The 14285-nt window shown below is 42.3% G+C and overlaps 1 protein-coding gene across 2 annotated transcripts in view; it reads right to left on the bottom strand.

The window, feature by feature from the left end:
* PKP2 (plakophilin 2) overlaps nucleotides 1–13826 on the bottom strand; it is a 91471-nt gene extending 77645 nt beyond the window's left edge. Inside the window, exon 1 of one of the 2 annotated variants that reach the window (XM_054507108.2) lies at nucleotides 13287–13826. In XM_054507108.2, coding sequence (XP_054363083.1) covers nucleotides 13287–13509 — 223 coding nt within the window. In that variant the 5' untranslated portion in view covers nucleotides 13510–13826. The remainder of the gene's footprint in view (nucleotides 1–13286) is intronic. The other variant, XM_045873634.3, reaches the window with a different exon arrangement.
* Between the last annotated feature and the right edge of the window lie 459 nt (nucleotides 13827–14285).

The raw sequence follows: 14285 nt of genomic DNA, 5'->3' as shown, positions 1-14285 counted from the left end.
CCTGAGTTAGGCAGGAGAAGAAACCATTCTCTGCACTACAGATGAGTGCTTCTGCGGAATTACCAGACTCACTCTTAGTCTGGTGGTCTAATCCAGCCCACTCCCCTTCCTGCTCAGCTCTGTGGGGTCTACAGGGACTCTCAATGGATGCATGTCTCTTAAAACACTCCTTTTTGGGGTGCCTGGGTGGCTCTGTCGTTAAGCGTCTGCCTTCGGCTCAGGTCATGATCCTGGGGTCCTGGGATCGAGCCCTGCGTCAGGCTCCCTGCTCAGCGGGAGGCCTGCTTCTCCCTCTCCTGGTCCCCCTGCTTGTGTTCCCTCTCTCGCTGTCTCTCTCTGTCAAATAAATAAAATCTTAAAAACAACAACAACAACACTCCTTTTTGAGAAAGGGGGTGGTAGAAGACAGTGTTGTGACCCTCTTCTACTTCCTTTATCCTTCTCTCAGCTTTCTATTTGCTCTTCTTTATATATAATCTCCCACTGCCTTACCAAAAACAAAAAACAAAAAATTAATCAAAATAATCACAGATCAAGGGGCACCTGGGTGGCTCAGTTGGTTAGGTGTCTGCCTTCGGCTCAGGTCATGATCCTGGAGTCCCAGGATTAGCACGTGGGGCTCCCTGCTCAGTGCGGAGTCTGCTTCTCCCTCTGCCCCTCCCCACCGCTCATGCTCTTTCTCTCTCAGGTAGATAAATGTAATCTTTAAAAAAATAATAATAATCACAGATCTCTAAAACCTAGGTAATTTCTGGTTCCCGGATTTTAATAAAAATTTCTTTTTCCTTTAAAAATCAGAGGAAAAGGGGTGCCTGGGTGGCTCAGTCGGTTGAGCATCTGCCTTCGGCTCAGGTCATGATCCCAGGGTCCTGGGATCGAGCCCCACATCGGGCTCCCTGCTCTGCGGGAAGCCTGCTTCTCCCTCTCCCACTCCCCCTGCTTGTGTTCTCTCTCTCGCTGTGTCTCTCTGTGTCAAATAAATAAATAAAATCTTAAAAAAAAAAAAAATCAGAGGAAAAAATACTCAATGAACTCTCCTAGGTTTCAGATTTGTGAAGGATGTGGAGAATAAAACAACACAGGCAGTCCCTTTCCAACATGATTGGAACATACCAACATACTCTCCCAGCAAGATTGTTATAAAGTCAAAATTTCAAAGGCTAACGATAGATTCACATTTTTTTTAATAGAATCACATATTTTGAGGGGGAGGGGAGATGGTTGTGGAGAGGACTAAAAAGTATGAATCCATCCCAAATTATGTTTGTACATGTGTCTTATTTCCTGGAGCCAAACAACCTGGCCGGTGAACAGTTTCAGGCCTCAAAGGGTCCTGGGGGGAGGCAGGCTTGTAACTGTCACCTTTCTATAGACCAGGGAAGTTGTTTCTAGAGGTCTGATTTCTCCATAAGGGTGGGCAAAAGGTCAGACGGCCCCTTAAGTTTAACCTCAATGACAGAGAACCAACACACAGAATGAGGGAAAGGAATTCTTTACAACCCCAAAGCAAAGGGGGCAATGCCTTAAGGACTTAAATCTCCATGCCTGCCTGGGGCTCCTGCCCAATGTGCCGGCTAGCTGAGGCTGTCCTAGGCCCCAATTCTGCCCTCAGTGGTCCTTCTGTCACCCCGACTCCCCACCTCAGGCTGTCAGAAAAGCAGGGCAGCAGGCCACACTGGTTGGTGTGGAAAAGGTGGCTGGCTGAGCAGGTCCAGGGAACATCTTAGCTCTCATACTGAAGGGTCTGGGGACTAGGGTGCTCTCAGCACTGGAGATGTAGAAATCAAATTTTGGTCTCTCAAAAAAGTCATTTCAGAATTTTAGATTATATGAAAACTGAATATATGAGGCAGGGACAATCTAGAATGGGAAAATACTAATAACATATGTGGATGGTAGCTAGAACTATTAATTCCAGTTACATGGCAGATGATGTAAGGGTGCACTTTTAAAAACCCATGAAAGTTTTTTTCCTGGGCCCCTCTAGCCCATCATCGCCTGCAGTATTAAGGATTACCCCTGCCCTACTTCCAGACAGACATTCAGGAACAGTTAATACGGGACAACTTCCATTTTCAAGCTGAGATTCCTGCAAGGATTTTTTTAAAGGTGTAAGAATCTTTGGAAAAGATCCAGTGCAACAACGTATCCTATCAAAATAGCTAATCAGTGAGTTTTATAATCAGGCCTATTGAAGTAAAAGGTTTAACTCACATTGTTGCTGGGGGCTGTAAGGCTTTTTAAGGCAACTTATATGAATTCCTTGTATCTCAATATTACTTTTCTTTAAGGAGCTCAGATTATTTTATGTTTCTTTCCAATATTCTGTGATGCAGAGCCAGCTCCTATCAACTCCTTTATAAACAGGGAAACCTAATTACTTGCTTTAGATTGCAAAGCAATTTTGTATCACGTTTGAACTCTGGGTTCCTCATTTCCACTGGTCTCTGCTGTTTGACTGCACTGGAGTTTTTCCGAAACTGCCATTTACCAAAGCCCTGGAGGGATCATTATCATAGGTTTTGATAGGAAAACCAAAGCAATCATTCTCTTTCCTCTAGAATCTTCACCTGGGCAACCCCAAATACTCTATTAATTCTTTATTTGCTGACATAGTCCTTCTAAGGAAGCTTCTCCCTCAGTTTTCAGATGAATGAACCGAGACCAGTTTACTGATTCCCAAAATAACTATAACACAGTTGGGAACAAGGAATAAAATAAGCTTGGATCTTTAAACCACAGACTCTCTTCCTGTGCTAGAAAGGCTATGACTCCTGATATTTAGCTTGCAGGTTTCTCTGGTTAAAAGGCCAATCTCAAACAACAAACAATGCACACTGATTTGCCTCGGCAGTCATGAGTTTGCCATCAGTATAGTGGCTTAAAGATGAATTAGCAAATGTATTCTAAGATTTTATTTTTCTTTTAAAGATTTTATCTATTTATTTGAGAGAGAGAGAGGGAGAGCACAGAGGGAGTGCGAAGGAGAAGCAAACTCTCCCCGCTGAGTAGAGAGCCTGACGTGGGGCTTGATCCCAGGACCCTGAGATCATGACCTGAGCCGAAGGCAGACACTTAAGCAACTGAGACACCCAGTCATCCCTCTATTCTAAGATTTTAAAGAAATTTTGAACTGGGTGGAATTTTTTACTATTTTTACTATTTTTTACTATTTTTAGTATATATATATATATAAATCAGGATGGAAACTTAATCTCATCTAAGGCAAGTCATTTTCTCTTCAGAGGATAAAATATATAATAATAACTACTAAATATATGTAATAACTACTAAACATATGTGATAACTCAGCCATGCCCTTCTCCAAAAACAGAAAAAAAGAAAGCAAACAAAAACATAGCATAGTTACAGGCATATCCTGCTTTAAATAAACCAACATGAAAACTCAAGATTTTCTAACATGGAAAATTAGGGTATCATTATATCTCAAAGAATTTCTTTATATCACAAAATGAGGCAGGTATCTTCCCTAAACAGAAGAAATATGTGGACTTGGCCTGGAGCCTACACTCCCCTATTCTCTGTGTGCCTAGACAAATCACTTATATGCCTCAGTTTCCCATAATTCTCGTCACTAACAGAGTTGCTGAGAGAGAGGTTTACCTGAGAAGCATATATTCAAACGCTTTTAGAATTGTAAAACAATATGCAAAAATGAGACATTGTTTTTTAGAATTTGGGTTACGAAAATTTGTTTTTTACCCTTTCTCATGAAGTAATCTGTTCTAGAAAGAGGGATAAACTAGAGTGCATGCCCTAATTTACACTGTGTTATATCTCAGAATTTTTATTCTGGTAAATTTACCAGTGATCTGGAATTTAACTTTCTCTGGTTATTTGTGACTGACCCAGCCACTGAGGATCACAATGACTGTATTGTGGTTTTTGCAGTCATTCATATTTCATTTGCACAATGTGCAAATGTGCTTCTGTTTCCTGAAGAAGGTGATGATTTATAGGAACTATTTCAAATTAATATAAATTGGGCAACATTATCCATACCTTTCCATCTAAGAATGCCAGAGACATTTTATGGAGCCCACTTTAAGGGAGATGAAGAAGGTAATTACAGAACAACTTTAAACTCCACCTCCTCAAATAATAAGCAATCCCGGTCAAAGCAATGATAGAGTAGGGGTGGGGTGATGGGAGTTGGTTTTGATGGTGGAAGGATTCCAAGCTGCTCAGAAGACTACAGAGGTGTTGACCTCACAGGATAATGTAATTTTCTCTCTTTCCTGGTCTGAACATGAATCTTACTCCCTAAGGAGCTGTGAGGGGGAACTATCTTGGTTTCTGGTTATGTATGCCAGTATTGTCCAAAATAATGGATTATTGTTAGGGTTAAAAATAAACTGACTTCCATAATCAGTCTTTTGTTTCTGGGTCTTGTGAGCAGCTTTATTACCTAATTGGTTAAATTTAATACACTTATAAAATCAAACTGACAGGCCTCTGTGACTCTCTTACCTCTATCTGAGCATGTTTAAAAAATCAACTACAGCTTTCCTTATGGGAAATAGATGACTGAGAACTGCTAAACAAGCAAACAAAACCTTTATATAACCTGCTTCTAACAAAGTAGCATTCATATTCAGAAAAGCATCTTTTCTTTCAAGCTTCTAGTACTCTCTGCTCATGGTTAAAAAACGGATTTGGTTTACCCTAAGTTCTAAGAAGAGAATTTGTAGAGCTGGAGATAGAAGAAATTCCCATGAAAACAGGTATAGTTAGATGCATACATAGAGATCAGCAGGCGTTCACTGCTGGTATTGATTTAAATGCTACACTTAATTGTGCTGCTGGTCACAAGACGTTGCCTTCAGTGTGGGCTGACAGTGGTCTTTTGGTGGGAAGAGAGCCCAGAAGTCTAAGAGCTATCATCTTGTATTTGGACTCTCTGCAGCAACCTCTGGGTAACAGCAGTTCTCTTTCTTCACATATCTTAAAAAAGATTTAACTTCTTCCCTAAGGGTAAAATTGGGGGCCTGTTATTACAGGTGAGAAAGGGTATCCTGAACCTTCTTGGAAGAAATCTGTATAGAGAAATTCATTTTTAAATGGCTCCTTAAAGTCATTTACTAACAAAAGTAGGAGCTTAAAATATGAATTACATTAGGACCTATGAAGAACCGTACAACAGGACTCCGGAACTAGTGAAGGATTTTTCTTTGCCTGTGTGGGCCTATGACACAAGGTTCACTTCCCTGGATTTACATTAAAAAAAAAAAAATACTTCTTTTATCTTCGGTTCTTTCTTTCTAAGAAAAATAACCAGATTATTTGTGGAAACCGCAATTCTACGGCATGCATACAATTCAGGTGAGTACTTGCTCAGGTTGGAAAATGAATGGAATTTGGTTTAAAAACGATAGCAAAGATTTATTTTAAAGTAGGTCAAAGTCTATTCATGCTCTGCCTTATTGAAAAATTATCAAAAAGTGTACAGTGCTGCTTATCGTGACCAGTTAAACACAACTTACATAATCGACTATGAGAAACAACTGATATATTGGGTATATGGTTGGAAAGTATGAGCTAGGACTTTCTTACAAAGCTGATATTCCAGGAGTCGGCACCGGGGGTGTAGTGGGAAGGTGATTATGCCAGGGACAGAACAGCTCTCCTCACACGATGGGCCACATGCGCCATCTAGTCCGGGGCTATTGTCCCTCACACAAGATACCAACCAGCCACTGGAAGGCATTATTTTTCAGAAGCCCCCTAAGCAGCTTGAGGCTATCCTTGGATAGATCTGTTTATGGCATCTGGGGGACAATCCTCATATTACTGCTTGAGATAACCACGAAAATACATATTAAAAAGGACCCTTATATAACTGCGGGTGTACAGCATGCATTTCGTTTCGGTAGCCAGATTATGTCATTATAGAATATGTGATTTTAAGCTCACTGACGAAGTCCTACATTGATACATGCTGGAAGGTTCTAAATCTATTAATTCCTGTCACTTGTCTCCTTACTTTGGCATTCCTGCAGTTCATTTGCGGAGATACCTGATAATGATTACTTTAGAACTGCAATGACAAATACCACGTTATACTCACAATAGCGCAACTAATGGTCAAAAAGATGAATTTACAGAACTCACAAACTTAATTATTTTTCTTTTAAAAACTCATTACAGGGGCGCCTGGGTGGCTCAGTCGTTAAGCGTCTGCCTTTGGCTTAGGTCATGATCCCAGGGTCCTGGGATTGAGCCCCACATCAGGCTCCCTGTTCAGCAGGAAGCCTGCTTCTCCCTCTCCTATTCCCCCTGCTTGTGTTCCCTCTCTCGCTGTGTCTCTGTCAAATAAATAAATAAAATCTTTAAAAAAAAAAACAAAAAACCTCACTACAGGTTTTTGTAATGAGTCTCAAGTCATTATATCCCCACCACCTCTCATGTGCCAGAGCTAATCTTTTCCCTCCCAACTCATTCATAGCTGCTGTCCCTTCTCTTTTAAAATCTTCCTTGCACCAAATCTTCCAAATGCACTTTCAGAAATCCCCTGCATTTTTCACATTTCTCTCTTGCTGAAACTTCTGTGACTTGCAAATATCAAATCTTTAACTGCATTCAAGATCTCTCTCTACCCTCTGAGATAGTGTCTATCCAACACCACAACTTTACTGAGTTTTGAGGGGGCGGGTAAGAGGTTAACCAAGCCAGGAGAAGGGAGGAATGAGGGTGGCAGGAATAGGAACACCAAGTAAGATAAGTCACACGTGTTTGTTTGGTGGGGCGTGGGAGTAGGGGTGATAAGATGAAGTTTGAGAAGTTGCAGGCATCAGACCATGAAGAACTTGGAATGCCATGCTGAATGAGAATTTTACTCAGAGTGGAATAACTATGTTGGTAACAGCAAGGAACTGAAGGCATTTAAATCAAGAGATGATGCAGTGAGACTTTAGAAAGTTGACTCTAATAGTGAGGTGAGGAATGAGTTGGAGTGAGGCCAGGGAGAGTCTGTCTTATCTTCTAGGTAAGTTTTTACATCCTGACGTAAAGAATCACATCTTTTACTGCTGCTTCTAGCACAGTCCTGCATCAGCACTTGACAAGTTGTTAATTAGTCATATTTCTTTATCCATTTGAAATATCCTAGTTACACAAATTCGGTTTGCACTTAGTGCTTCAGGCCCCACATCCATCCCGTGGATCGCCACAGTGGAGCCAAAATATAACGAAGGCAGTCACATGTGTGCTCTTGCCCTGGTGTGGATGGAAGGTGCTCAAATATTTTCTACTGTGTCTGTCATTCTGGGAATATAGAGAGGAGAGAAAATTTCTTTCCCCCTAACATAGGCAGACTCTTTCTTCCTGAGTGAGCAGACAGGCTATGTTCCTTTTAGCAAGGTTGATTCTACATCTGGATGCTAAATATTTATTGTCATTCTCTTACTGTATGGCTTGAGTATTTACCTGTAATATTTTGGTGGTCTAAAATAAGTTCCTATTATCTGTTAAGAAAAGTTCCCATTTGTTTTCCTCCTTCAAAGACATAAGGTAACCCAATACAGTAATTATGATGTGATCCTCCTTACTCCCATCCTATGGATGTGTTTAAGATTTAAGATTTAGTGGGAATAATTTATTAAGCTTCTAATGAGCAACATTTTCTTCTAGAAATCAAGAGATTTCAGTACTTTGATCATGATGCTTTCACCAATTAACAGTGTTAAGCCTAAATCTGATTATTCCAAGAATATAAGTATGTGGATTCTTCTAATAGTAACAGCGAGTTTCGTTTTCAAATGCTCAAGGCTCTTTTCTTCAAAATATGCATTTCTATCTAAGTCGACATATTGGGTTCCCTACCTCATTTTAAGCACTTAAGAACGTAACTATTTTTGGGGTGCCTGGGTGGCTCAGTCATTGGGCGTCTGCCTTCGGCTCAGGTCGTGGTCCGGGGGTCCTGGGATCAGCCCCGCATCGGGCTCCCTGCTCCGCGGGGGGCCTGCTTCTCCCTCCCCCACTCCCCCTGCTTGTGTTCCCTCTCTCGCTGTGTCTCTCTCTCTGTCAAATGAATGAATAAAATCTTTAAAAAAAAAAAAAAAAGAACATAACTATTTTTATGTCCAATATCCAATCACCACTAATGGCATTACACAAAAGATATAAAATAGATTTTTAAATATTTCTATTGTAAGAGGATCTGAAATTCTGTTATTCCTACCATAAAAAGTCAGGCAAGCGGGATAGTTCACTCTAATGCAAAGATTTTCTCCTCATTTTTTCTATTCCCACTTGCAATGCTGCCTTCTACTGTTTACTTCCCCAGGAGAAATATGGTATTTATGTCTTCATACATTTTTGTACATGCACAAAATAGCTGGAGTCCAGCATTTATCTCAGAATTGTATAATTTTAAATTCTTGAATATCACCTGAGATGGAACAAAATGATCTTTTATGGGACTCACTAGTCAAGTTTGGTTTATAAATTCCAGAGGTTCTAGCAACATATTTGTTATTATATTTCATTACTATCATAGATAGGTTGCCAATAATATGCTTATTCTCTTAGAAAAGAAAAAATAAAAGCTTTTATTGATCAGGCCAGAACCTCAGTTTTACTGTAAAATCAATGTTAACTATATCTGAAGATAAAATAATGCAAATACGTATATCCTTATTTTAATACATGAGAAAAAAGTTTTAGAGCCGATAACCAAAACAGCACTTTAGAAAAATGAGCCAATGTGAGCAACAAATACCTCGAATATCTGAGTCAAGTGAACTCCCCTCTGTTTCCATCATTGGAACTACTAGCACAGGGCATAGATAACATTAAAGGAGGTTTTTAAAAAACCTTAATAACAGTCTTCTCTTGAAGGGAATGTCCTGCATTTTATCTATGACACACAGAGCAATGAATTTTTATAATCGAAATCAAACATTGTTATAGTTCCACTAATTCTGAAAGATCCCTAGCACACTCTCATTCAAGACCTTATCCATAAAGAATGTGTTCTCACTATTTCTAAGGGTGTGGAATATAGTTTTTGTAATCGTATTTTGCTAACATTCTATTTCCTTTTATTAACTATCATCAGAAGAATTTCTAAAAAACAAAACAAGGGGTGCCTGGGTGGCTCAGTTGGTTAAAAGTCTGCCTTAGGCTCAGGTCATGATCCCAGGGTCCTGGGATGGATGGGGCTCCCTGCTCAGCGGGGAGCCTGCTTTTCCCTTTCCCTCTGCTGCTCCCCCAGCTTGTGCGTGCTCACGCTCTCTCTCTTGCAAATAAATAAATAAAATCTTTTTTAAAAAAACCCACAAAACTAAACTAAAACCCCCCACACACTTTTTCTGTACTCACTGCAATCGATCTGCTAGACACCAGACAAAAGTAGCCCCTGGGCAATACTAGGCACACACAGAGGTACATTAAATCAGGTTCCACTACTGACATATCACATGCGGAACAGCCTGGGCATGTCTCTGCCACCCCACCATCGGACTTTTTTTTTCCCCTCTCCTGATCCCTCCCACTTTCTGAAGGACCAGCCCCCTCGCTCCCAGAATTGCTTCATTCCTGGAATTCCTTTTTGGCAAACAAATAATGCATCAGGATTTGAACACCCTCTCCCCCACTCTCCCCAATAACACCTATTAATAATAACCTTTTTTTGTTTCCTTAACCAGTTTTCAGTCCTTTCTCCAGAATTTCCTCTGATCACAGATAATCAAAACATCTCGGCCAGGGAAACTAAGTAAATGACATGCTTCAAGTTTTTTGGTGGATATCCAAAGAAGTTGCAAATTTTATTAGGATATTGTTCACTGTGTTTTACAGGTATTACCTATAACAATTTAAAACAGGACTTTCTTCCCATTCAAGCACCTGGGGGAACTGTGTAATAAGTACAGTAGTACTTTCAAAGTAAGTGTAATAAATAGGATGTGGACACTTTAAATTTTTTCATTTGCTAATACCTGCAGTTCTTAAACGTCTTCTCTGTGATGTTTATAAAGTGATTTTTTAAAACTCCCTACAATACACTCACTCATTTCACAATGCTGCTACACACCTCTGACCCCCTGTCCCTCTAACCCACCCCCCTCACACACGCACCTTCCAAGAGTTACAGTGAACTTTAAACTGTTCAGCACAGTTTAAAACAGCAACAAAGGTTAGAATGATTTACAATGAAAACCACCCACCTATACACTGAAGCATTCAAGACCCTTGCAGGGTATTTATCAACAAATCAACCTCATTTATCACATCTCTGTTTTCAGCAGATTATCTGCTGCCCCAAGCTTGCAGGTATGTCAACAATTCAGAATTCTCCAGGGCTCTGGAACTAACAGCAGTTAACACCGGGGTCCTTTCTTCCCAGACTTGTGTTGATACAGGATTCTTTCCAGACCAACCCTATTGTAACAATTGCTTGTCTGTTTCAACTTTAGAGACATGATAGTAATAGGGAAATAATAAAAACAATACTCACAACTATCACAAGCCCCCAAGCCTTTTCAAAGAACTTTAATTAACATACACGAACCACCCTCGGTAATTGTTCCATGGCATGTTAATGTTAAATTCCTTTGAAGCCGATTTCCTTTTTAAGTCTCAGAAAGCTGAGGCTTTAGAGTAAGTAGGTGTTGTTAGCTGCCTTATCTCTCGGCCTGCCTGAGAGGCTGCTGAGCGTATTTCAGCTTGCAGGGAAGCTGCTGTTGTAATCAAAATATTTCAAACACTTTGTTTCTTAGTAGGCAGAACCACTCAAGTAGTTGCCCTAAGCATTAGAGCAGAAGCACCCCAACATGATTTGTTCCTACCACATCAATTCTGTGAACTATGGAATACCCCCACTGCTCTCTCCCCGAGAATGCTCTTCCTCCAACCACAGACCCCTGTCCAGTGCTACTGAATTTTTGAGATCTAAAATCCCAATTCCTCTAAGAAGCTTTTCAAAACTCCCTTCAGCTAGTAGTCTAACTCGTACTTCCAAACTCCGTAATGTGTTAGCTGTTCTTTTTTTGGGTTGCTTACTATTTTTTATGTGGTAACACATTTTTTTAGAGGGAGGTTTCCTTCTACAGACTTTAAACTTCTTGCCTGAAAGCAAGCACAGTCTTTGTTTTAATTCAGCACCTGCACAGTGCCCTGCATGAAGAACAGAATCATTTCATAGTTCTTGAATTCATAGTTCTTGAATTCACCAAGCAAGTTCATGAATTCACTATGTTGTAAGGAGGACAGATCACGTGTGGGTTTGGGGCAAAGAAACCAATAAATGTTGAAAGACTGATGCATTCTTTATATGTGAAATGGAGCTCCATATCCATCTTATGCAATTGTTTTAAAGATTTAATGAAATGCAAACATATGATTTTAGAACAGGGTTAGGCACACAGTAGATGCTCAGCAATGCTCCCTTTCCTTTTGTTGATTTTCCCCATTTATTGAATAGTGGCTGTCTAATTGCTCTTCTGGTTAGCCATTTTCAGAGGGTAAGAAATAACATTTAAGGTGCATCTCCTGTGTCCCCCAAGCAGAACACCCTAGTTTGGTTTCAGCTTAACACTGGATCTGCACAAACAGGGTGCAATGACACCACTGATCAAAAATTGGCCTCAGTTGTCACACTCTCAAATGTAAATTTAGGTTCTTTTTCTCCATGTACAGTGGCAGTTCAGTGTTGTCTAGACCTCCCTACTCTCAGAACTACCTCAATTTTATTTAGAGGAAAATGAGAGGAGACCAGGGAGGCCCCAGGGTCTAATAAAAATCCCATTGTGTATTAATAACCAAAAAGCTTAACAATATAACTGATGAGTGGTTTAAAAATTCAGGCTTGGTGGTTTCAGTACCAATTCCGCTACTTACTGTCGGTGGGAATTTGAGTGTTACTTAACTCCTTAGTTTCCTCATTTGTAAAATGGGGATTAAAACACCTAGGACAAAAGTTTTGTTTTGTTTTGTTTTTAAATATAACAATACAATGAATGCAAACCACATAGTTCAATTCCTGGCACACAGTAGGGAACTGCATTAACTACAATCATTAAATATCTTCTCTTTACCTTTCAAGTATATAAATATTGACTGCCTGATCCTTTAGAATTCTTTCACACAAACTGAAAACAATATAGCCTCCCAGGATCTGCTGTTTTAAATCTTTGTTCTGGTCTGCAAGCATTTTTCTTTTTTCCTAATGGGTTCTACATTTGCCATTGCCCAAGTTATGTCCTGAAGAAACAGTTCAACAATGCAGGAAACAAACGGATATCCCAACTTAATCGTTCAATTAGTTTCCTCTTCTCTTTTCTGTAATAAGCCTACAATGCTTTTATAATAAAGAAAATAAATAACTAATAAAAGAGTTACTGTGTGGCTCTGATTATCTGACTTTTAGCAGGGGAGAAAATGATACAGCACGTTCTCTAATTTTCACAGCTGGTTTGCCACCTTCCCTTCCACCTCCCCTATCGATTACTAATATAGTGTTATTGTCGTTTTTTGATCCCCTTTCACTTCCAAGTTTAATTTTTTTGGAGACCAGGGCTATGCCCAAGAGGACGTCCGCTCGCCTTAGCAAGGTGGGCGAGGCTGCTGAGGGTCGGGCCAAAGTCCCCTTCCTCCACCTCCTCCGCGGGCTGGTGTGGTTGTTCCCTGGCCCAAAACCTCCTACTCAAATATTTTCACTTCCTCGATCAACCATTCGCTCCGTACACAGGGTGGAGCGCCCCGAAATACCTGGGCGAAGCACCTCAATCGCAATTTACAGGTTGTAAAAGGGAGGGCCAGTACTTTCAGGTTTTCTCTTTCAAAAAATGTATGGAAAGGTCATAGACTTAAATCTAATAAAAGCTAGGAGCATTTTCCTCCAGAAAAAATGATCATACCAATTTTCTGCATAGAATCTCAAAGTGTTTATAGACTCCCAGAGCCTCCAGATTAAGGTCCACGATATTGGTGGTGGGGGTGGTGGGGAGGGTGTTAAGGAAGGGGTGAAAATTGAATTCTTTCACACAGATATATATATGTGCATTTAATATATGTAGATGCATATACGAAGAAGCTGAGAAAGAGGTTATTTTAGGAGAGTGCTTTCCCCAAGTAAGTCGGTCTGAGTCTGGAGGCGCGGCGGGTCGTACAAAGGGCCCGCGAGCAACAGGTGGGCAGAACACCAGGTCCCGCACCCTCAGGAAGCAGCGAGTCGAAGCAACAGGGCGCTGAGAATGAGGGAGGGGAAGGCATAAGGGGTGGGATGCGGGCGATGCGGGCGGTGCGGGCGGCTGGGCTCCACTCACCGTTGCCCACCAAGCTGCGGCTCTTCCGGGCCAGGGTCTGCTGCACCTGCTCCTGAATCCGCAGGCTCTTGGCCGCCTGGCCGCTGCGGCTGCTGCTCCCCGCCAGCTTCAGCTTGGCCTCGGAGGGCAGAGCCAGGCTGGAACTGTCCAGCTGCCCCAGGATCTGCTGGCCCAGGACTGTCCGGATGTAGCCGCACTCAGCAGGGGAGCCGAGGGCTGCCATGGGGCCGGAGGGGGCGACGAAGGCGCTCGCCTGCCGCGAGACCTGCGGACGAAACTGCAGCAGAGCCCGCGGCACTGGCGCCAGCCCCGCCCCGCCGTCCCGGCCCCGCCTCCGGCCCCGCCCCCACGCCTGGTTTGAGGCCAGAGCCGGGGGGGGAGCGCGGCCTCGGGAGCAGAGGCCCAGCTTTCCCCCCACCCCCCACCTTCCCCGGGCAGGGGGCGCGTCTCCGGCCAGGCACGCGCACTCGGCCCGGGAGCGGGGGCGGGGCCGGCCGCGCGCAGACACCTGGCGAGTTACGTCCCGCGGGGAAGACCGCTGAGAGGCGCGGTCCGCCCGGGGCCGCGCAAACCCAGCGAGTCACCTCGGATACCGCCGGCGGGGGCCGCGCCCGGCTCGGGTTGCAGTGCTCCGCGTCCGCGCAGCCTTGGCAGAGGATGTGATTTCCGCTTAATTGCAGAAGCAGCCGCCCTCTAGGCAGGTGCGCCCTGGAGAGTCACTCCTGATCCTGGGCTAAGATTTGCTTGTGGGATCCCCGAGTGAGCGGTTTATCCGGTTAGGCAGCCTCTGTCAGACTGTTCAACATTTCATGGTTTTCCTGGACCTGAGGGTGAGAAAGGTCAGGCAGAAAGGACAGTAGGAGGGAAATGTGCCAAGAAGATATGTGTGAAATAAAACTTTTTTAAAAGGTTTTTTTTTTTTTTTGTACAACTTCAGGGGCTATGTACTTTTTGCACAGATGCAGTCCCAGAAACATATGTTCTTCCTCATTCAGATCT

This window comes from Mirounga angustirostris, unplaced genomic scaffold (genome assembly GCF_029215605.1).
Source record: "Mirounga angustirostris isolate CCGP_5_RB_7025 unplaced genomic scaffold, mMirAng1.0.hap1 SCAF_5, whole genome shotgun sequence".
Lineage (NCBI taxonomy): Eukaryota > Metazoa > Chordata > Mammalia > Carnivora > Phocidae > Mirounga > Mirounga angustirostris.
This window is presented reverse-complemented; position numbering and strand designations above follow the sequence as displayed.